We start from the raw sequence: 23,172 nt of genomic DNA on the forward strand, positions 1-23,172 counted from the left end.
TTGTGAAACTTAACAAGTCTGTATGTTGCCTAGGGCACCAAATTGGTCAGGAACGGCCCTGACAAGAATAAAGTACTGTAGTGGAAAAACGTTTTATTAAATGCTTCTGTTACCTCCATTGGCTGTGACTGATTCCCTTCAGTCAATACAGATTTATTTTGCATTGATCATTTAGCCTATCAATTAATTAGGTTCATATTTGTGAGGAATGTCGCCTCAGATCCCCGTTCAATAATCTGTTTGGTCTTATTAATGTAGCAAAAAGTGTACATGCAGTTTATCAGTGTTTCCCCTAGGATTTTTTGAAGCTGTGGTGGTGGGCTGCATCGGAGTCGGACAGCCTCACCATGTCGTGCCACAGCGAATTTTTTTTTCTTCATTTTTCCCCCAAGAAGAACCATAACAAAGATATATTTGAAATATTTCATTAGCCAGGCTAATGTTGTACCTCTCAGCTACAGTACATGTATGTAAAATGCGTAGCTGATTACAGCTACGTTACCCGATGTACTAATGCGACTTTTTTTCTCGTGGCAATAGTACGACTTACATCTCGTAGTGACTCAGGGTTGGCAACCCAAACTGTTGAAAGAGCCATATTTGACCCCCCAAAAAACACACAAAAACTGATACAGTATGTCTGGAGCCACAAAAAATTAAAAGCCTTTTACAAGCCTTATAATTATCGATACTAGCTATATTAGCCTACTATAGAAATACGTAATTAGCCTTCATGATTAAATGTTTGTTTTCCCTGCAGTGGATCCTATAGAGAATGACGCACCACGTGACTACTCTGTTGTACTATGCCACCACAAGTTTAACTTCATTACAATATTAATGAATTGAAAGAATGTTTGTGTCATGTTTGTCCTCCTAGAAATCCTATTAAAACAAAAAAATATATTTCCCCCCATCTTTTTCCATTTAAAAAAAAAAAAAAAAGCTCCGAAGCATCGCTAAAGAGCCGCATGCGGCCCGAGAGCCGCGGGTTGCAGACCACCGTCGTAGTCCTCCTTTTTCCTTTTATTTGACCCTCATAAGTACTACATTACCACAACAATAACAGTCCTTCTGTCAACTGACCCATTTAGAGCACTGGGGGAATTCTAATAGCCGTGTAAAGAGTTTTACTTGATTCGGTGAGAAGGTGAATAGTTTTTTCCCCGTTGTTCGTAAACTAAATTTCCACACAAAGGCACGTCGAGGTACCATTAACTTAGCAAGGAGAGGTATGAGAGTCATTTTTCGAGTGTCCCAGAGCTCGCGAAATTTGGGTGGGGGGGCGCATTTATCAAAGTTTCGTCAGCCGTAATTGTCTGAAGTTGGCGCGCCGGTGTTGTGCCGAAAAATAGCCACTCCACGTGAAATGTCCCCCCTGACGGGAGCGCCCACACGTCACTCGTACAAACAGCCTTTTCTTACCAATCGATGGAACCAGAAACGACGTTCTTGTACCGTGAATATGTATCATTTTACTCTGCTTGAACTGATAAATCGTTTACTGTGACCAACGCTCTGAAAATAGAGCAAGGCTTTATTTTGGGCCCCGCCTCTCCGCAGTCTCTCAGCGCAAGTTAGTCAAAGTTTGCTTTCCGTCCAAGACGGCCGTCCACCGCTCACTTTCGCCGAAAAGTCCGATCCAAATTATTGTAATGCCCCGGATATGGGCAAGAAGGAGAGAAGTCTGTATTTGCTTACCCACTTTATTGTGGTAACAATAATAAAGAAAAACAATAACAAAATAACAGCGGGCTGCTACAACATGCGACCGCTATCTCTCGCTATCTCGCTCGTTCTCCCATTCTTCCTACTCGTTCCCCTTGCGTCTCTTAAGGGGGGGCCTGCATAGTTACGAACATTAGGCTACAATACACAATGAATAGGTGTCCGCTGAACTCCTCCCACTCGGCTGCCGCTAGTTTGAAGCGGCCTTAAAAATTTTTTTTTTTTAATTTAAATAAATAAATAAAATACATCTCATTTGCCAGGCGTGGCGGCTTTCATTTTAGTGTGGCGGTGCGCCACAATCTGTTGAATATAGGGGAATCCCTGGCTTATACTTTTATATCGTCCCTACCAATGTTGAGACAAAACCTACGGCCTTGTTTGAAGCATAACAAGCATAACTTCCATTTGTAATCCTCAGACACCAAAACATAGAAGTGGGCGTCGACGATGACGGCCTTATCTACTTGGCTTACGAATGCGATCACGTAGTCGACGGCAACGAGGGACTCTAGAAGAAAAATTCAACCGAGTTCATCGACGGCACGACAGCTCAGACGGACAACAAGGACGCTTTGCGTATGTGTGAACATGGCGGATCAGGAACTTGGTGAAAAGGACACGAGAGGAAGCCAAGTTGAAATTCGGTCACTGAACTCAACTCTCCGAAGTCTCTGACCTTTTCACACTCTTTAAGTGCCTTCTCGTGTTCTTTCGAAAGCGGTGTTCCGTCCTTCCCCTTTCCGCTCGTAAAAAGATTTCATCCTAACAAGGACGAAATTTATTAGAATAAATTACTTTTGAAGGCTCACGCGGGGCGGGTTGTGGGCAGAAGAAGGGAGTGTTTAGGATAGTCTTCTATGGGAGTTTAGGCTGTTTAGTTCCGGCGTCACAGTTGTGAGTCACCGTTAACCGCCTCAGCATCAAAAGGGCTCTTGGAGTCTTATCGGTCGTGTTATCAATTGGATATCGGGCGTTCTCCGGTGTTCCTTGTGTTGGGACAGGGCGTCCCACCATTTGTTCTGGACTGTTCGGAAGAACTAATTGCAGGAGTTGGTGCGTCAATATTGCTCAGTCAGTTGCATGACGCACACGTTGGGCTTCCGTGATAAGAAGGCGTCATGTATCTCTTATGCCCTATATTCTGCTTGTTTTCCTTAAACTGTGTTATAAGTAGGGTTGTTCCGATCATGTTTTTTTGCTCCCGATCCGATCCCGATCCTTTTAGTTTGAGTATCTGCCGATCCCGATATTTCCCGATTCGATTGCTTTTTTTTTTTTTGCTCCTGATTCAATTCCAATCATTCCCGATAATTTTTCCCGATCATATACATTTTGGCAATTCATAAAGAAAAAAAATGAATAAAACTCGGACGAATATATACATTCAACATACAGTACATAAGTACTGTATTTGTTTATTATGACAATAATTCCTCAAGATGGCATTTACATTATTAACATTCTTTCTGTGAGAGGGATCCACGGATAGAAAGACTTGTAATTCTTAAAGGATACATGTGACTTTGTATATTGTGACTAAATATTGCCATCTAGTGTATTTGTTGAGCTTTCAGTAAATGATACCGTAGCCATTTAACTGTTCTGCCAAAATCCATGATGGGAAGTGCAACCATGACTGTGCATAATGGTACCAAATGATATTCTCTGCGTTAGGAAATAACATAGGGTGTTAAGAAAAAGATCAATTACTACCTTTCTTCCCCACATTGCTTCCCACGATATTTCTAATCGTAGGGAGAGGGATTGTAAGGCTTTAGCCAATTAAAAAAAGGCTCCAAAGGCTGCCAAAATTCACTCTACTCATTTTGCACTGCCTTTTAGCTCTATATATAGGTAAAACGGCGCCATTACAAATTGAACGCGACAATGCGTGAGTGGGTCGTGCAGCGCATGCGTTAATTGCGTTAAATATTTTAACGTGATAAATTTTAATAAAAAATTAATTACCGCCGTTAACGGGATAAATTTGATAACCCTACCTTAAGCCTAAACTAAAGACTCTGGATGAGTGTAACATATTATGTCTGTAACGTGAAATACAATTAGAAAACGATTTAATTAAAAAAAAAAATAAAAATTTAAAAAAGGCATGTCCGATATTTTTTTGCCGATTCTGATACTTTGAAAATGACATGATCGGACCCGATCGATTGTCTATTTATTTTATATTGGGTGCGTTAGAGTAATACAAACAGTCAAACAGTAAATACAAGAAACGATACTATTCCCTGATTGGTTATATTAAGTGTGTTAGAGTAATACAAACAGTCGATCGGTATATACGAGAAAATATACTATTCCCTTCAGCGTGAAATCACCGCCATTTACAAGCATTCTTGCGCTACACTCAAAAATGGACCAAATCGACGAGAGGATCATCCAACAGGTCAGCAAGTTCGACCACCTGTAAAATGTTTGGTCAAGGCTTTATAAAGATTGCTAAATGGCAAGCAATTTGTGAATGGAGATTGCTGAAAATATGGGGCTGGAGGTCAGCGAATGCATTAAAAAAATGCAAGAAACTCCAAGACAAGTATGCGTGTGTTCGGAAGTGAATGGCCACAACACGCGGTGACCCAGCCGGCCAAAAACTACCAGCTTTTTATGTGTGTGTGTATATGTATGCGTATATTATGAGGTAGGTGAGAGCCGATATAGGGGTTGTATTAGAATCCACCCTTTAGAAATGTAATAACACCAACCCGCTCCACGTAGAAGGTGAGCGGCTCCTTCCCTCGGGGTTCCGGCTCAGTCCAGCTCAGCACTGCATATGTGTCGCTCAGCTCACAGGCGTGGACATTGGTGGGAGGGAGGGGAGTACGGATCTGACCTGTGGCGTGCGATGAGAAAGATGTGGTTGAAAAGAGCTCAATTTGAAAGATGTGAAAGATAGTGACAAGTTTTCCACATTTTTAATTTTAGTGCAGTGGCGGAACAAAATTGAACAGGGCCCGGGTGTGATGTGCATAAACTGAACCCTCGAGTGCATCATCCAACCCTTGGGGGTGCTAGTGGACAATTATTCGTGGGGCCCTCAAGAAAATCGAGTGGGTTTTTTTTGGGTCACCCTATATATTTGTTTGGTGGCATGGCATGATTTTTTTCTAATGTTGGTAAACCTATTAAAGTGATCCTCTAACTTAAATACATGTAGGCTCTAATAAACCACAATTGTTCTCTTGTACTAAAATATGTCGTTAGAAACACATAAAATGTTAAATCAATGGCAATATTTAATAATATTTAGTCCATATTTTGACTGTTAGTTGGCGCCATGGTTTGCGGGCTCGCAGTGATGACATCATTGGGATCTTTCCAAATGTGTAGGGTGTTCAACAATTGCTTATTGCTGCCTAAACTCGCGACGTAAAATGCCAAGATGTGCTGCTTTTTTTGATGCAATTTCCACTCAAATGGAAACAAGGGGAGTGAAGTGAGTGGTCAAGGTGGAATTATTTTTTTTAGTGAATAAATGTGCATAAGTGGAAGCTTCTCCCCCTTTTTGGTCCCTGTATGCACGTATCCTACCCACCACGCGTTACAACTGGCGCCCGAACATTTTTCCTGGATCCTCAGTCAAGTAAGGGATCCGTCTATTTTCTGGATCTGACGGTCCCACCGCATCTGCAGTATTGGTTTCAGATCTGTCCATTTTTTTTTGATTCGTCGGTCCCACAGCGGCTTTTTGGATCAGTCTATTTTGTGGAATCGACGGTCTGATCGCGGCTGCGATATTGCCATGGGATCGGTCTAATTCCTGGATCTTCGAGTGAGTAAAAAAACGCGGATTTGGATTACTATTGCTATCTTTTTTGTTGACTATTCTTCGTGGGAGTTTTCCCCAAGTCATACTAAATAATTAAAGCACCATGGCACGCTACAGTGACGTCAGTGACTCTGACGTGGACCTTACAACAATGTTGGAGTTCGTCAGGGAACGCGTGTTTGCGTACTGCTGAGCTCCCGAGTAACGAGTGGTCAAGGTGGAAATATTATTTTTTGTGAATAAATGTGCATAAGTGGAAGCTTTTCCCCTTATTGGTACTTTTATACACGTATCCTAGCTACCACGCGTTACAATGTACAAGACATGGATTACACAAGGTGTGCTCATTGGCCTGTACTGTATGTAAAGCACACGACAGCTCTGGATGCTAACAATCTATTTAATTATATTGGGATAAGTTTGAAAACGGAATATGCTTATCTTGAATATCTGCTAATAAAACCATACAGCATACACTCTCGCTCCCAACCGGAGTTCCGAACAGCACTCTCCCGCATCACCAGTTTTGCCCAACTTTTGTCTTATCAGGTATTTGCTGCACGCATTTTTCCCTGAAGCTCGTCTTGTGAACAACCGACAGTGCTGTCCTGCTCTTCACTTTTCAGATCTGGTTCAAATAGGAAGGATAGAACCGACGACATGTTGGGAAAGCTAACGAGTGGCATTCTGGAATTTCGGCAACGGGCCTGGTGACGTCATGCACTGCGACGTAACAAGAATGGCGACATATCACTTAAAATAATTTTACAAACTTTATTAAAACAAAAACATTAATAATTTGGGTTTTAATATCAAATTATTATAACTCATACTAACATTTATCTTTTAAGAATTACTTGTCTTAAAAATAGAGGATCCCTTTAAAGTGGTTGATGCTACACAAGTATTTTTATCTATAACTTGTGCTTTGTATGATGTATTTAAACAGCACACAAAGTATTTCTGTTACATATACTGTAGAAGAGGGAGAAACGTTAACAATTGGTTGAAAAATCAGCAGTTTGAGTGTCCATTCCCACATACCTGTATATTTGTGACAATGCAGCGCTACTACAGTGTAGATCAGTATAAAAAGAAACTGATATAGCGGAAGCAGCGAGTCGCTGTGTTTATCAAGTAGAAGGACACGGCTGTCAGTCTTGTCGTCTTATTCCGCAGAAACACAAGTGTGGATGTTTCAAGTGTAAATGTCCGTGTGCGCTGTGTCTGCATTGCATGAGTTTTCAAATAAACAGCATAAGGTCGATGACTGTAATGCACAAAGCTGTTTCCTTTCCCGGAAGTCACATATGCCAAAAAATAAATAAATAACCACAACCACAATCACTACTACACTGCTTTCACAGTATGTTTGATTTGGGGTTGTGAAAAGATACAGTAGTACGAAAAAGTATCTGAACCTTTTGGAAATTCTCACATTTCTGCATAAAATCCCCATCAAATGTGATCTGATCTTTGTCAAAATCACACAGATGTAAAAACAGTGTTTGTGTAAACACCCCAAACGTTTATACGTTTTAATATTTTAATGAGGATATCATGCAAACAATGACAGAAGAGGGGAAAAAAATAAGCGAACTCTCTGCAAAAGGAGACTTAAAGAGCAATTGAAACTAGGGCTGTCAAACGATTAAAATTTTTAATCGAGTTAATTACAGCTTAAAAATTAATTAATTGTAATTAGGGCTGTCAAAATTATCGCGTTAACGGACGTTAATTAATTTTTTAAATTAATCACGTTAAAATATTTGACGCAATTAACGCAGATGCCCCTCTCAGAGAGTTTTAAATGACAGTACACATTGCAACGCTCACTTGTTGTGTTTTATGGAGTTTTGCCGCCCTCTGCTGGCGCTTGGGTGCGACTGATTTTATAGGCATCAATGAGCATTGAGTAAGTAATTATTGACATCAACAATGGCGGGCTACTAGTTTATTTTTTGATTGAAAATTTTACAAATTTTATTAAAACGAAAACATTAAGAGAGGTTTTAATATATAAAATTTCTATAACTTGTACTAACATTTATCTTTTAAGAAGTCTTTCTATCCATGGATCGCTTTAACAGAATGTTAATGATGTTAATGCCATCTTGTTGATTTATTGTTATAACAAAGAAATACAGTACTTATGTACCGTATGTTGAATGTATATATCCGTCTTTTGTCTTATCTTTCCATTCCAACAATAATTTACAGAAAAATATGGCATATTTTATAGATGGTTTGAATTGCGATTAATTGCGATTAATTACGATTAATTAATTTTTAAGCTGTAATTAACTCGATAAAAAATTTTAATCGTTTGACAGCCCTAATCGTAATTAATCACAATTCAAACCATCTAAAAAATATGGCATATTTTTCTGTAAATCATTGTTGGAATGGAAAGATAAGACACAAGACGGATATATACATTGAACATACGGTACATAAGTACTGGATTTGTTTGTTATAACAATAAATCAACAAGATGACATTAACATTATTAAGATTCTGTTACAGCGATCCATGGATAGAAAGAGCTGTAGTTCTCAAAAGATGTTAGTACAAGTTATAGGAATGATATATTAATACCCCCTTAATGTTTTCGTTTTAATAAAATGTGTAAAATTTTCAATAAAAAATAAACTAGTAGCCCATTATTTTATGATGTCAATAATTACACAATGCTCATGGGTGCTGAAACCCATAAAATCAGTCGCACCCAAGCGCCAGCAGAGGGCGAAAAAACTCCAAAAAACACAGGTAACAAGTGGACATTGCACAGTGCTGTTATTTCAATCTGTTTGAGCGGGGCATGTGCGTTAATTGCGTCATATTTTAACGTGATTAATTTAAAAAATTAATTACCGCCCATTAACGCGATAATTTTCTAAGCCCTAATTGAAACCAATTTTTACCAAACAATTTACCAAAGATGACGCCAAGAGTTCAGCGCAGAATACTCAGAGGTAAAAAAAGCACCCTAAAGTGTCTGCTAAAGATTTACAAAAATCACTGGCACAGTCCAATATTTTTGTGCACACATCAACTATTTGTAAATCTATGGCCAAGAATGGTGTTCATGGGAGGAGTCCATGAAGGAAGCCACTGCTGTGTAAAAAAAAAAACTGTGTTGCTCGTTTAATGTTCGCAAAAAGGCGCTTGGACGCCTCACAGAAGTTTTGGCAAAATATTTTGTGGACTGATGAAACCAAAGTTGAATTGTTTGGGAGTAACACACAACGTCATGTGTGGAGGACAAATGGAAAAGCTCACCAACATCGACACCTCATCCCCACTGTGAAACATGGTTGAGGGAGCATCATGATTTGGGGCTGTATTGCTACCTCAGGGCCTGGACAACTAGCAATCATTAATGGAAGAATGAATTCAAAAGTTTATCAAGCTGTTTTGCAGGAAAACCTGAGGCCGTCTGTCAGACAGTTGAAGCTAAAAAGAGGATGGATACTGCAACAAGACAATGATCCAAAACACAGAAGCAAATCAACTTCAAAATGGTTTCAGAAGTATCTGAACCTTTTGGAATTTCTCACATTTCTGCATAAAATCACCATCAAATGTGATCTGATCTTTGTCAAAATCAAACAGATGAAAAAACAGTGTCTGCTTGAACTAAAACCACCCAAACATTTATAGGTTTTCATATTTTAATGAGGATAGCATGCAAACATTGACAATAGGGGGAAAAAGGATGAGTGGTTGAAAGCTGCTCTGCCCACTATAAAACACACACTTGGTAAGAATTGTCCTGATGAGAAGCCTTGTCTGACGTGCATCATGGCTGTCCACTAAAGATGACACCAAGAGTTCAGCGCAGAATACTCAGAGAGGTAAAAAAACAACAACCCTTGAGTGTCTGCTAAAGACTTACAGAAATCACTGGCACAGTCCAATATCTATGTGCACACATCAACTATATGTAAAACTATGGCCAAAAATGGTGTTCATGGGAGGACTCCACGGAGGAAGCCACTGCTGTCTATGAAAAACATTGTTGCTCCTTTAATGTTCTTAAAAAGGCACTTGGGCACCACACGGAACGTCATGTGTGGCGGGAAAATAGAAAAGCTCACCAACATCAACACGTCATCCCCACTGTGAAGCATGGTTGAGGGAGCGTCATGATTTGGGGCTGTTTTGCTGCCTCAGGGCCTGGACAACTTGCAATCATTAATGGAAGAATGAATTCAAAGGTTTATCAGGATGTTTTGCAGGAAAACCTCAGGCCATCTGTCAGACAGTTGGAGCTATAAAGAGGATGGATGCTGCAACAAGACAATGATCCAAAACACAGAAGTAAATCAACTTCAGAATGGTTTCAAAAGAACAAAATACACGTTCTGGAGTGGCCAAGTCAAAGTCCAGACTTGAACCCCATTGAAATTCTGTGGCATGCTCTAAAGACAGTGATTCATGTCAGACATCCCAGGAATCTGACTGAACTACAGAAGTTTTGCAGAGGAGGATGGGCTAAGATTAGTCCTGATCGATGTGCCAGGCTGATCTGCAGCTACAGGAAGTGTCTGAAGTTTATTGCTGCCAAAGGGGGCGGGACCACAAAATATTAAATGTGATGGTTCACTTGCTTTTTTTCCCCTTCTGTCATTGTTTGCATAATACCCTCATTAAAATATGAAAACCTATAAACGTTTGGGTGGTTTTAGTGACAGCAGACACTGTTTTTTCATCTGTGTGATTTTGACAATGATCAGATCACATTTTGATTTTATGCAGAAATGTGAGAAGTTCCAAAAGGTTCAGATACTTTTTCATACCACTGTATCATAGTCATCAATCCTTTGTGCTTAATGTGCGTAATATACGTTTGTAGTACACTTTCTGTCCAGTAGACTTATTATTATTTGTATTTTTTTCATTTACAGTATTTTATTACCTCAGTGTGGGACAATGTACTGTATTTTTCAATGAAATTTGAGTTACGTCGACAGGGTAGCAACGGAACTCGTTTGTAACTCGAGGACTCCCTGTACACAGATTTTTTTTACCCCTCTTAAAAATATAACTATTTTGAGACTATTCCAACTTTATTGTCTTCAATCAACTTTCGTGTACGTTTGCAACGCAGATTACTCTTTCTGCGACTGTTACTCGTAAACATGTGGCATGTGAACGTCGTGCGCAATTGAGTCCAAATGAGGATTGTCCCACTGAGTGCCATTCTAGTCTATGAATATTTCATTACCCTGAAAGAGAATTTGCCTGTGATGAATGAAGCTGAACACAACACCCGCTTGATGCACGCTTTCACCTTCGTGCGTGTGCGTGCCGAGGACGCCGTGATGAAGACAATGCGAATGCATTCTCACGGACTACACGCCCATGGTGCCTGCGGCCATGAAGTGCATTTACCGGGGTGCCATTGAGTGCTGTTCACTGTCTTCACATCTGAGAAATGGACTGATCAATTACTACGGCGTGTTGTCCAATACAATACGAAGAAGCATTAAGCCTCCAGCTGTTTGATGATGTGCGTCCTAATGATATCATTTAAACACCACATTGGCTGTAATGATAACGCATAATTCTCACCTTCAAGTTCATCTTTTGAGATGACGACCGTCTTTCCTCTGTGCACTTTGACCACTGAGAGCGTGAAAGAAGCACACAGTTAAAGAGGGACTTAATGAGTCGCATTGGGGGTCATAATAAACACATTTGTATGTCAAAGCGGTGGCCACAGGTTAGCATGAGAGCTGCAAAAAGAGACACAAATAGGTGAGAGGAAGCAGCATGGATGGATAGAAACCAGGCCGGAGGGCAGTCAACCTTATGTCTTGTCCTTCATCTGTGTTTAATGATGCACAACAGTGGATCACAGCCCATCTGCTCTCTCTACTATTTATATATAGTATATAGAGAGGCATACACGCGCGTCACATTTCAGTGGACATCCAATCCATAGTCCAGAATACCACTAACGTAGTATAAATTCTACATTTACACTCAAGGAATAGCTAAATTATACAAATAAATATTTTTTCATCAAGTGGTTCTAATTGACAGTGATAGACAAACCAGAGTTGCTTTAAGAATTAGCTATTATTTACATCAACCACACTGTAACTTCGTTAAATTACAATTTACAACTAGGCCTGCAAGCAGGACTGAACTGGCCGTTGCAGTTTGACGCAACTCGGACGACACGCAGGTCAGGGTGGTTGTAGATCGTCCCCCCTCTCATCATTTCATGAGAACCTAACATGCTTGAAACCTGCCTCTTTTTTTTGGGATTAGAAATACATCCACACACCTAGGAGAAAAAAATCCCTATTGAAGAGGGTACGACAAAAAAGGAGGTGTTACTGAGCTGTGCAGCCACGCCCTTATTCAAAACCAAAATTAATCTTCTAGTGTGCCAAATTTCGTGGCTCGATAAGCTGCCTAAGTCCCTGAAAAATCTACTTCCTTTCAGTGGCTAACTAAGGGTCGTCACGGCAACAGACAGAGACGTGACATTAAGATATAGTATTACGAAAGGTCTTGTAACTACAATGACCGACCTGAAAAGAACTGGACATGTATAAGTAAAGCATTTCCTGTTCCCACTAGGGGGCGCCAGGCCCAATGGGTAATATTTCAATGCAGTCGTATTCAGGCTGGGATACCTCACATACATGCGAGATATGAAAAAGATTGAACATTGTATGATGGAGTTTTTAGTCATTTTCTGAATTGGGTGTTTTGCCAAAAAAATGGCCGACTTTGGCACCCCGCCCAGGTCAGGCCCGTGAATGAAAACTCTAAGTTTTGAGAACCTAAGATCTCATACGTCTCATGAACATTCTCACTATTTTTCAGGAGGATCCAACTAAGACTTTAGGCACCAAGGTCTCAAATGTGCACCCAGTTAATTGATAATAAATTCACATTCAATCCAAAATACCTGCTTTCCTATTGGTTTTGGAATATGGCTGCAAGAGACTTTTTGGAGCAGTTTTGCACTATGTATTGACTCCCCAAATTTCATCGCTCTATGTTGAAAAACCTAAATGGATAGGCCTTTTTTTTAAATTCAAAGGGGGCGCCACTGAGCCTTTTTGTTATATTTTTTTCGCAACGTTGCAAAATAATCAAAATTTACGCAAAGCCGCACGTATGTGCAAATTTTGTGAGTTTTCAAGCATGTTCAGGCCTCCGATTTGTCTATTTTCATTTGACGAGGAGAAGAAATAATAATATGAATCCTTTGCATTACAATCGGGCTCTCGCACACTTAGTGCTCGGGCCCTAACTAGGCCTGCAAGCAAGACTGAACAGGCCCTTGTAGTTTGACGCAACTCGGACAGCACGCATGTCGTGGCGGTTTTAGATCGTCCCCCTCTCATCATTTCATTAGAACCAACATGCTTGAAACCCGCCTTTTTTTTGGGATTAGAAAAACATTCACACACCTAGGAAAAAAAACCCTACTGAAGACGGTACAACAAAAAGGAGGCGCTACTGAGTTGTGCAGCCACACCCTTATTCAAAACCAAAGTGAATCTTCTAGTTGGGCCAATTTCAACAAAGTGTGACAAGTTTCGTAGCTCTATAAACTGTCTAAGTCCCTGAAAAAAATCTACTTCTTTTTGATGGCTAACTACGGGTCGTCACGGCAACAGAGACACGTAGCCATGGACATTCAGATATAGTATTACAAAAAGTCTTGTAACTTCAATAACCAACCTGAAAAGAACTGCTCATGTATAAGTAAAATGAGTGACATTCTGTTGGCGCTGCAGAGTTGATGCAAATGTACGACTGTCACCAAGCACGGGAAATTTTGCAAAGATATGTTGTATGTCTGTAAAGTTGTCACTGTTAAAAATTTGTGGCAAGACAAAATGACGACGGTCGTTTTCACTTTCTGTTTGGAGCTCTCTGTTTAAACGTAACCTCGATATTTTTCATCAGACACCTGAACAAAAGTCTTAAGGCTCCCCTGATGCCGGTTTGCGGTCAATGGCGTACCGCAAGCAACACGTCACTTCCGCTCATTAATATTCATGACATTAGCTACTGTTGCTAAGTAGGGACAAGCCACCGTTTGTCCCTGATAGGAAATGAAATCGTGTACGAAGGAGATGTTTACAGGGCTAAACCTACCAATTTTCTCTGAAAATGATGTGCCTGGTGCCAAATTCAATGGCAAAGATGTGGAAGAACATAAAAATGTCCAGTTAAAGAGATGGCTTGAGTGTCGAAGGCCGAAAAAGACGAAAAAAAAACGAGCCGACCTCAGCATAGCTTTAGCATTTTTATCGACGCGACTGACAATGACATTCTCCTGTCTCAACAAGCTATCCTTTACCATCAGCCCTGTCTTTCTTATATATCCTCTGGTTGTCCTACGTCTCTGACCGTTCTTGGGGGTAATTTAGTTAGCTTTGTGTAGCGATCGCAAATGCTACTCAGTGACAGCCAACGAACACTTTAAATTTTTTAATTGATAACACATCTTAATTCTATATTTTATTGTTATATATATATATATATATGTATATATATATATATAAAACAGAAACTGTAACAGTTTTGAGTTTTTGGTTTCCGGAAACGTATGAAGAAAACATCCTTCATGTGTCGTAATGTCTAGAGTGTTTCTGCAAGTTCAAAAAAAGCAATGCGTGATCGGCAAGTTCGTTTTTGAAAGATTACCGGGGAAAAGTAGCACAAATTACGTTGTGTCTATGCGAGGGCGGGTCTATAATGTCCCACTTCGGCTTTACTTCCACTTTATGATGCGACGTCACGGTCCAAAAATAGCCTGACTGCGGTACGCCATTGATGTTTTCCCTTGGAGGGGGAGCCTGTCAAGTACAAAAGGGTCTTCCTGTTCCCAGAGGGGGGAGTCAGGCCTAATGGGTAATATTTCAATGCAGTCGTGTTCAGGCTGGGATACGTCTCATACAAGCCAGATACTGTATGAAAAGACTGCACCCTGGATCAGGGAGTTATTAGTCATTTACTGGATTTGGCGTGTTGCCCAAAAAACTTTTGACTGACGCCGTAGTTCCCTGTTTACTGGTCCATCCATTGTACTTCATGGTCATTTGAGTGCTGGCTTCACAACGTACGAGATCTCTGATAGTTTGTATAATGCCATCCAGTGTATTTGTTGAGCTAAACAAGAGCTAAACGAAATGTTTAAATAGAGTTTGACCAAAGTCTGAGTAAGTTTAATGTGTATTTTGCATAGCTATTTTGATTGGGAATGCCAGTTCTCTTTGCATTGTTGTTTAACTGTGTGAGAATAGTGGCTCATTAATACAGATTGAAGCGCTTTTATTTGTGTGAACATTATTTTTTTGGGAGAGATAGGAAGATTATTTTTGTTGTGCTTTCACTAAATGATACTTATGTTTGTTGTGAAGGAGTTGCCAATAAACGGCGCGGTCCAATGAACGCCTGTGGCGAGTGCCTTTCTTTGCCCCTTAGCTCTCAATGTGCAAAAAAACGGCGTCATTGTAATCTGTTTGAGGCAATGCATGAGCGGGTCATTCCACGCATGCGTTAAATTCGTCAAATATTTTAACGTGATTACTGTATTGGCCCGAATATAAGACGGCCCTGATTATAAGATGACCCCTTCTTTTAAAGACTTAAGTTTGAAAAAAGACTTTCTGAACACCAAATAAATTTTTATACAGAAAATAATTACAGTACATCTGAAACAAATGATTTTAACAATATATTTGAGAGAAAAAGCATGTTATTTTGCCTCATTCAAATCTTAATATCTGAACATTTAAATATGTAAATTAAAGTGCAATCACATTCGTAAATGAATGGCTTCTGTTTTTTTTAAATGTACAGAGGGGCAAATAAGTATTTAGTCAACCACTAATTGTGCAAGTTCTTCCACTTGAAAATATTAGAGAAGCCTGTAAGTGTCAACATGGGTAAACCTCAACCATGAGAGACAGAATGTGGAAAAAAACAACCCAGAGAATCACACTGTTTGATTTTTAAATAATTTATTTGCAAATCATGGTGGAAAATAAGTATTTGGTCAATACCAAAAGTTCATCTCAATACTTTGTTATGTACCCTTCGTTGGCAATAACGGAGGCCAAACGTTTTCTGTAACTCTTCACAAGCTTTTCACACAGTGTTGCTGGTATTTTGGCCCATTCCTCGATGCAGATCTCCACTAAAGCAGTGATGTTTTAGGGCTGTCGTTGGGCAACATGGATTTTCAACTCCCTCCACAGATTTTCTATGGGGTTGAGATCTGGAGACTGGCTAGGCCACTCCAGGACCTTGAAACGCTTCTTACGGAGCCACTCCTTTGTTGCCCTGGCAGTGTGTTTGGGATCATTGTCATGCTGAAAGACCCAGCCACATGTCATCTTCAATGCCCTTGCTGATGGAAGGAGATTTTCACTCAAAATCTCTTGATACATTGCCCCATTCATTCTTTCCTCTACACAGATCAGTCGTCCTGGTACTTTTGGAGAAAAACAGCCCCAAAGCATGATGTTTCCACCCCAATGCTTCACAGTGGGTATGGTGTTCTTCGGATGCAATTCAGTATTCTTTCACCTCCAAACACGAGAACCTGTGTTTCTACCAAAAAGTTCTATTTTGGTTTCATCTGACCATAACACATTCTCCCAGTCCTCTTCTGGATCAATGCTCTCTCGCGAACCGCAGATGGGCCTAGATGTGTACTTTCTACAGTAGGGGGACACATCTGGCAGTGCAGGATTTGAGTCCCTGGCGGCGCATTGTGTTACTGACAGTCGCCTTTGTTACTGTGGTCCCAGCTCTCTGTAGGTCATTCACTAGGTTCCCCCGTGTGGTTCTGTGATTTTTGCTCACCGCTTGTTATCATTTTGACGCCACGGGGTGAGATCTTGCATGGAGCCCCAGATCGAGGGAGATTATCAGTGGTCTTGTATGTCTTCCATTTTCTAATAACTGCTCCCACAGTTGATTTCTTTACACCAAGTGTTTTACCTATTGCAGATTCAGTCTTCCCAGCCTGGTGGAGGTCTACAATTTTGTCTCTGGTGTCCTTCGACAGCTCTTTGGTCTTGGCCATAGAGGAGTTTGGACAGGTGTCTTTTATACCGATAATGAGTTAAAACAGGTGCCATTAACACAGGTAACGAGTGGAGCCTCGTTAGACCTCGTTAGAAGAAGTTAGACCTCTTTGACAGCCAGAAATCTTGCTTGTTTTTAGGTGACCAAATACTTATTTTCCACTTTAATTTGGAAATAAATTCTTTAAAAATCAAACAATGTGATTTTCAGTTTTTTTTCCTCCACATTCTGTCTCTCACTGTTGAGGTTTACCCATGTTGACAATTACAGGCCTCTCTAATCTTTTCAAGTAGAGAGAACTTGCACAATTGGTGGTTGACTAAAACTTATTTGCTCCACTGTAAATAAACCAATCTATTGTGATTAAACAACAAAATTGCAATAACTGCATTAACCATAAAAGTGAAGTCTAACTGTAGTCTTGAAAAAAATCTGAATGAGGAAAAACATTGCCATGAAATACTGCAAACTGGTTAAACTTGAGAGTAGATCAGATCTGTCATGACAGAACGTCGCTTCAATGTTATCTGGCGCCATCTAGCGTTGTGAATGGATATAATGTCTAGTCCGCGAATATAAGATGACGCCCACTTTTTCAGTCTTATTTCAACGCAAAAAACTCCGTCTTATATCCGGGCCAATACGGTAATTAAAAAAAATTACCGCCCGTTAACGCGATGAATTTGACAGCACTAATAAATTTGCTCCTGATAGGGGGCGAACTTCACGGAGATTGCATACCTCAGTTAAAATTTTCCATCTTTGCTGCTTTTAAGACTTACCCATGGTCCTCTCATTTTGCAGTGGGTCCTCAGTGAGAATGGGCTCAGTCGCCTTAGAAGGTCGACCAACTCCAGCTTGGTTGACGGCCCGAACTCTGAACTGGTACCTGGCTCCTTCTTTAAGCCCGAACACCGGATAGCGACATTCTTTCTGAGGGTTCTCATTGCAGCGCACCCACTGACCCTGGCTGAGGTCACACCTGTAAAAAACACCGTTAAAGATTGATGACTCCCTGCAAACATAAACGAGCACATTACTTCCAGAGTTTCAATTTATAACATAATAGCGAGCCAGCACAACAAATTTAAAGCGGTAAACACCTCGCTAAGACCCGTAATAACCGCGGTGCTCAAACAAAGGGCCTCCCAAACACATTAAAAACTTATTTCCAAAGATAAATGTAGGTTCCAGATAAGGGAACTTCAATAACAATCTGTTGCCGCATTCGGGAAAACAAAGAGGGATGAGCGGAGTTTGCACTAACGATAAGGCTGTTGCTAGGGAACTGGGGAACTAAGTTGTCCTCTCGTACCCAGAAAACATTCATGTTTAGGAATTCAATCCGCCGCTCCAATTAAAACAGATAAATCACATACATACACAGTACCAGCATCATGCACAGATGAATGAGGTCATTTGCAGAATACTAAAACACAAGACGACAAATTACAAAGCGAGAGTGGATTAAGGCAAAACCAAAAGATGAACCTGACTGATTGGTGCACTGATACTGTTGGAGCGGCACCTGTTTCTTCAGCAGGAGTCTTTGATTCTGGTGTTCGCAGGATGTCGAAGGCTGATAAATATCACACCTCCCATTCATCACGGAAGAACGATAACACCTGCTGCCCGGCTGCCTGAACTTTTATCTGCCGCTAATCAATTTCCCCAAGAGTGAGATAAAGCAGCCACTTTGGTCTTTCTTTTATTACGAGGAATCTCAAGTAGAGCTGAAACGATTACACGAATAATTCGAGGAACTCGGTTTAAAAAATTGCTAGAGGAATGTTCTCCACCTCGAGGAATCGTTTAATTCATAAGCGGATTTTAAGGGGGGCCGAAAAGTGTCATTGTATGTAATTGACTTTCCTATATACACTCACCGGCCACTTTATTAGGTACACCTGTCCAACTGCTCGTTAACACTTACTTTCTAATCAGCCAATCACATGGCGGCAACTCGGTGCATTCAGGCATGTAGACATGGTTTAAGACAATCTCCTGCAGTTCAAACCGAGCATCAGTATGGGGAAGAAAGGTGATTTGAGTGACTTTGAAAGTGGCATAGTTGTTGGTACCAGAAGGGCTGATCTGAGTATTTCAGAAACTGCTGATCAACTGGGATTTTCACACACAACCATCTCTAGGGTTTACAGAGAATGGTCCGAAAAAGAAAAAATATCCAGTGAGCGGTAGTTCTGTGGGCGGAAATGCCTTGTTGATGCCAGAGGTCAGAGGAGAATGGCCAGACTGGTTCGAGCTGATAGAAAGGCAACAGTGACCCAAACGAAGGTAGGCTGAAGAGCATCTCTGAAAGCACAGTACGTCGAACTTTGAGGCAGATGGGCTACAGCAGCAAAAGACCACGCCGGGTGCCAGTCCTTTCAGCTAAGAACAGGAAACTGAGGCTACAATTTGCACAAGCTCATTGAAATTGGACAGTATAAGATTGGAAAAACGTTGCCTGGTCTGATGAGTCTCGATTCCTGCTGCGACATTCGGATGGTAGGGTCAGAATTTGGCGTCAACAACATGAAACCTTGGATCCATCCTGCCTTGTATCAACGGTTCAGGCTGGTGGTGGTGGTGTAATGGTGTGGGGAATATTTTCTTGCCACTCTTTGGGCCCCTTGGTGCCAATTGAGCAACATTGGAACGCCACATCCTACCTGAGTATTGTTGCTGACAATGTCCGTTCCTTTATGACCACAATTTACCCAACTTCTGATGGCTACTTTCAGCAGGATAATGCGCCATGTCATAAAGCTGGAATCATCTCAGACTGGTTTCTTGAATATGACAATGAGTTCACTGTACTCAAATGGCCTCCACAATCACCAGATCTCAGTCCAATAGAGCATCTTTGGGATGTAGTGGGACGGGAGATTCGCATCATGGAAGTGCAGCCGACAAATCTACACCAACTGTTTGATGCCATCATGTCAATATTGTGGCCGGTGAGTGTACTGTATATACACTCACCGGCCACTTTATCAGGTACACCATGCTAGTAACGGGTTGGACCCCCTTTTGCCTTCAGAACTGCCTCAATTCTTGGTGGCATAGATTCAATAAGGTGCTGGAAGCATTCCTCAGAGAGTTTGGTCCATATTGACATGATGGCATCACACAGTTGGTGCAGATTTGTTGGTTGCACATCCATGATGCGAATCTCCCGTTCCACCACATCCCAAAGATGCTCTATTGGATTGATTGCTCCTCTGTCTACCTTGGTTGTAATGGTTTGCTATTTGAGTCACTGTTGCCTTTCTATCAGCTCGAACCAGTCTGGCCATTCTCCTCTGACCTCTGGCATCAACAAGGCATTTTCGCCCACAGAACTGCCGCTCACTGGATATTTCTTCTTTTTCGGACCATTCTCTGTAAACCCTGGAGATGGCTGTGCGTGAAAATCCCAGTAGATCAGCAGTTTCTGAAATACTCAGACCAGCCCTTCTGGCACCAACAACCACGCCACGTTCAAAGTCACTCAAATCACCTTTCTTCCCCATACTGATGCTCGGTTTGAACTGCAGGAGATTGTCTTAAACCATGTCTACATGCCTAAATGCACTGAGTTGCCGCCATGCGATTGGCTGATTAGAAATTAAGTGTTAACGAGCAGTTGGACAGGTGTACCTTATAAAGTGGTCGATGAGAGTATAGTTGTAATAAAACTGCAACAAAAATGAATGAAATGAACAAAATTATGTATTTTTATAATGGGTCAAAATGATTTTTTGAACAGATCATGTGACTAGCAACTTAGACGGCCATTTGCTTTGCATATAATCCCCCCCCCCCCCCCCCCAAAAATTTTTTTTTAGGGGAGGACAATTTTATTTTTCAAATGATTTTTTTTCTTTAATTGATTTTTTTGTTGTTGTTGATTGAAACAACTTTTTGGGGGATTACATGATTTAGACCCAAATGTCCTACCCATAATATGGCCCAAACACAAAAAGGATGGCTTCAAAGAAAACTTTTTCGATGAAATTAAGTGTTCAAATGCAAATTTTTCAATCTCAAATATTTTTTTCGCATTCAAAAACTTTTTCCATGATTGAATTTTTTCATTATTATTATTATTTATTTATTTATTTATTAAAGTGATTTTTCTTTTTGAAAATAGATTTTTTTGAAGCAACTTATTTTTTGATTGAATAATAAAGACAAAAATGTCCTAGCCAAAATGTGCCCCAAACACAAATCAACATTACTTCAATCAAAAAAAAAAACATCAACGACAAATAACTTTCATATGCATTTTTTTTTTTTAGTTATTTGAATTTCAAATTTATTTTTGGGAGAGCACGCTTGGGTTTTACGAGCAGGCGCCGTGTTGTGATTTAAATAAATCTTTATAAACCAACGAAATCCTGACATCATTACTTGAGATGTTGCAAGCGATGCTCAGTAGCGCTCTCACCACTTGGAAAAACAACAAATAGAAGCATATGGGTTGGCGCTGCGTATATTTTCTGGAAGCCGCAACCAGGACTGCTTGTGCATAAAAGTGACGATCCTGGAAGTGGCAACAGTTTTGACAGGCAGAAATATCTGGGGGGGGGGGGGGGGGGGGACTGATCGTGCGCCTCTTTGACTGGGGATACCACGCAGGTCACTTTTCAGGGTTAAATTTTCCTCTACGCATTTTCATATACAGTACTCAAGTTCGATCGGCATTGAGTTGGGAGGGGCCAGCTCAGCAGCTGGCTGATCGGAGACAACTCGGGAGACGAACTCTGTAAAAAACATTCATCTCCACCCCATCCGCGATGGGAGGACCCCAAATGGGCACCGAATTTGATTATATTATTGAGACATAGTTTGAAGGTTCAAAACTATATGTAAAACTATGGCCAAGAATGGTGTTCATTCGAGGACTCCACGGTGGAAGCCACTGCTGTCTAAAAAAAAAAAACAACAACATTGTTGCTCGTTTAATGTTCGCAAAAAGGCACTTGGACACTCCACAGAAGTTTTGGCTAAATATTTTGTGGACTGATGAAACCAAAAGTAAATTTTTTGGGAGTAACACACAACGTCATGTGTGGAGGAAAAAATGGGACAGCTCACCAACATCAACATCTCATCCCCACCGTGAAGCATGGAGGAGGGAGCATCATGATTTGGACTGTTATGCTACCACAGGGCCTGGACAACTTGCAATCATTAATGGAAGAATGAATTCAAGAGTTTATCAGAATGTTTTGCAGGAAGACCTGAGGCCGTCTGTCAGACAGTTGAGGCTTGATCGCACGTCTTCAGACAGCTCTTTTGACCGAGCCATGATACACATCAGACAATGCTTCTCATCAAGACAAGTCTTACCAGGTGTGTGTTTTATAGTGGGTAGGGCAGCTTTAAACCGCTCAGCCGCAGAGTCCTCCCATGAACACCATTCTTGGCCATGGTTTTACATATAGTTGATGTGTGCACATAGATCTCGGACTGTTTCTTTCTTTAACAGACACTCTAGGGTTCTTTTTTACCTCTCTGAGTATTCTGCGCTGAACTATTGGCGTCATCTTTAGTGGACGGCTATGATGCACATCATTTAAGTCTTCTCATCAAGACAATTCTTACCAAGTGTCTGTTTTATAGTGGACAGGGCAGCTTTAAACCACTCATCAGTGATTGGGCACACACCTGACTTAAATTGTTTGGTAAAAATTGGTTTCAATTGCTCTTTAAGTCTCCTTAGGCAAAGAGTTCACTTGATTGTTTGCATGCTATCCTCATTACAATATGAAAACCTATAAATGTTTGGGTGGTTTTAGGTAAAGTAGACAGTTTTTACATCTGTGTGATTTTGACAAAGATCAGATCACATTTGATGGTGATTTTATGCAGAAATGTGAGAAATTCCAAAAGGTTCTGATACTTTTTCATACCACTGTAATTTGCTGTTTGCATGCAGGCGGACCGACAGTTAACACTCAACATGATGGCTGCTGGCATTTGTACAAGTATATGGAACGGTTTTAAGATCAGGCGACAATGGGTGAGTTATATCTTTTGGAGTGTGAAAATGTCCTGAAATACACACTCAATGCATGAGCATTGTACACCCTGATTGTAATAAGCACAGACAGATGTCTCACTGCTCAATTTTTACATGTTGACCTTTGAAATGACATGCCACCAACCGCATGTTTTATATTGAGCATTTAGAGCCTAAAAACCCCAAGCAGTTTTCCACATTCATTCTAATTACCGCTCGATATAATAGCCCTCGATTGGTGATGATCCATCGGCACTTGGCGGCTGCCAGGTCAAGAAGACGTAGTCCTTGTTGACATCGGATACTTTGACCAGCAGGGGAGACGCAGGGCATCCAACTACTGGGGCTGAGGCATCTAAATTGTGGTAAACAAACACGATTGAACAAAACTGCAACAAATTGGGACACAATTTGTGTGGTTTTTGGTCTGAAAGCTGCTTTTAACACATTTTTGGGTACGGAATCCAATTCACCCGCACTCCTCGGCGCTGACGAGTTCGGGCCAATGTTTTTTCTGTATATTCTGGTAGCCGCCCTTTCTTTTTCCTCCTCAGGCAAAACTTTTTGT

General features: G+C 40.8%; 1 protein-coding gene across 1 annotated transcript in view; it reads right to left on the reverse strand.

Annotated features, from left to right (window-relative positions):
* LOC130914549 (myomesin-3-like) overlaps window positions 1-23,172 on the reverse strand; it is a 193,708-nt gene that overhangs the window by 67,966 nt on the left and 102,570 nt on the right. The window contains exons 11-14 of the mRNA XM_057833824.1: window positions 22,818-22,959; window positions 17,377-17,576; window positions 11,096-11,149; window positions 4,455-4,582 (exon numbers count right to left, since the gene is read on the reverse strand). Coding sequence (XP_057689807.1) covers window positions 4,455-4,582; window positions 11,096-11,149; window positions 17,377-17,576; window positions 22,818-22,959 — 524 coding nt within the window. The remainder of the gene's footprint in view (window positions 1-4,454; window positions 4,583-11,095; window positions 11,150-17,376; window positions 17,577-22,817; window positions 22,960-23,172) is intronic.

Source organism: Corythoichthys intestinalis, chromosome 4 (assembly GCF_030265065.1).
Source record: "Corythoichthys intestinalis isolate RoL2023-P3 chromosome 4, ASM3026506v1, whole genome shotgun sequence".
NCBI classification, from domain to species: domain Eukaryota; kingdom Metazoa; phylum Chordata; class Actinopteri; order Syngnathiformes; family Syngnathidae; genus Corythoichthys; species Corythoichthys intestinalis.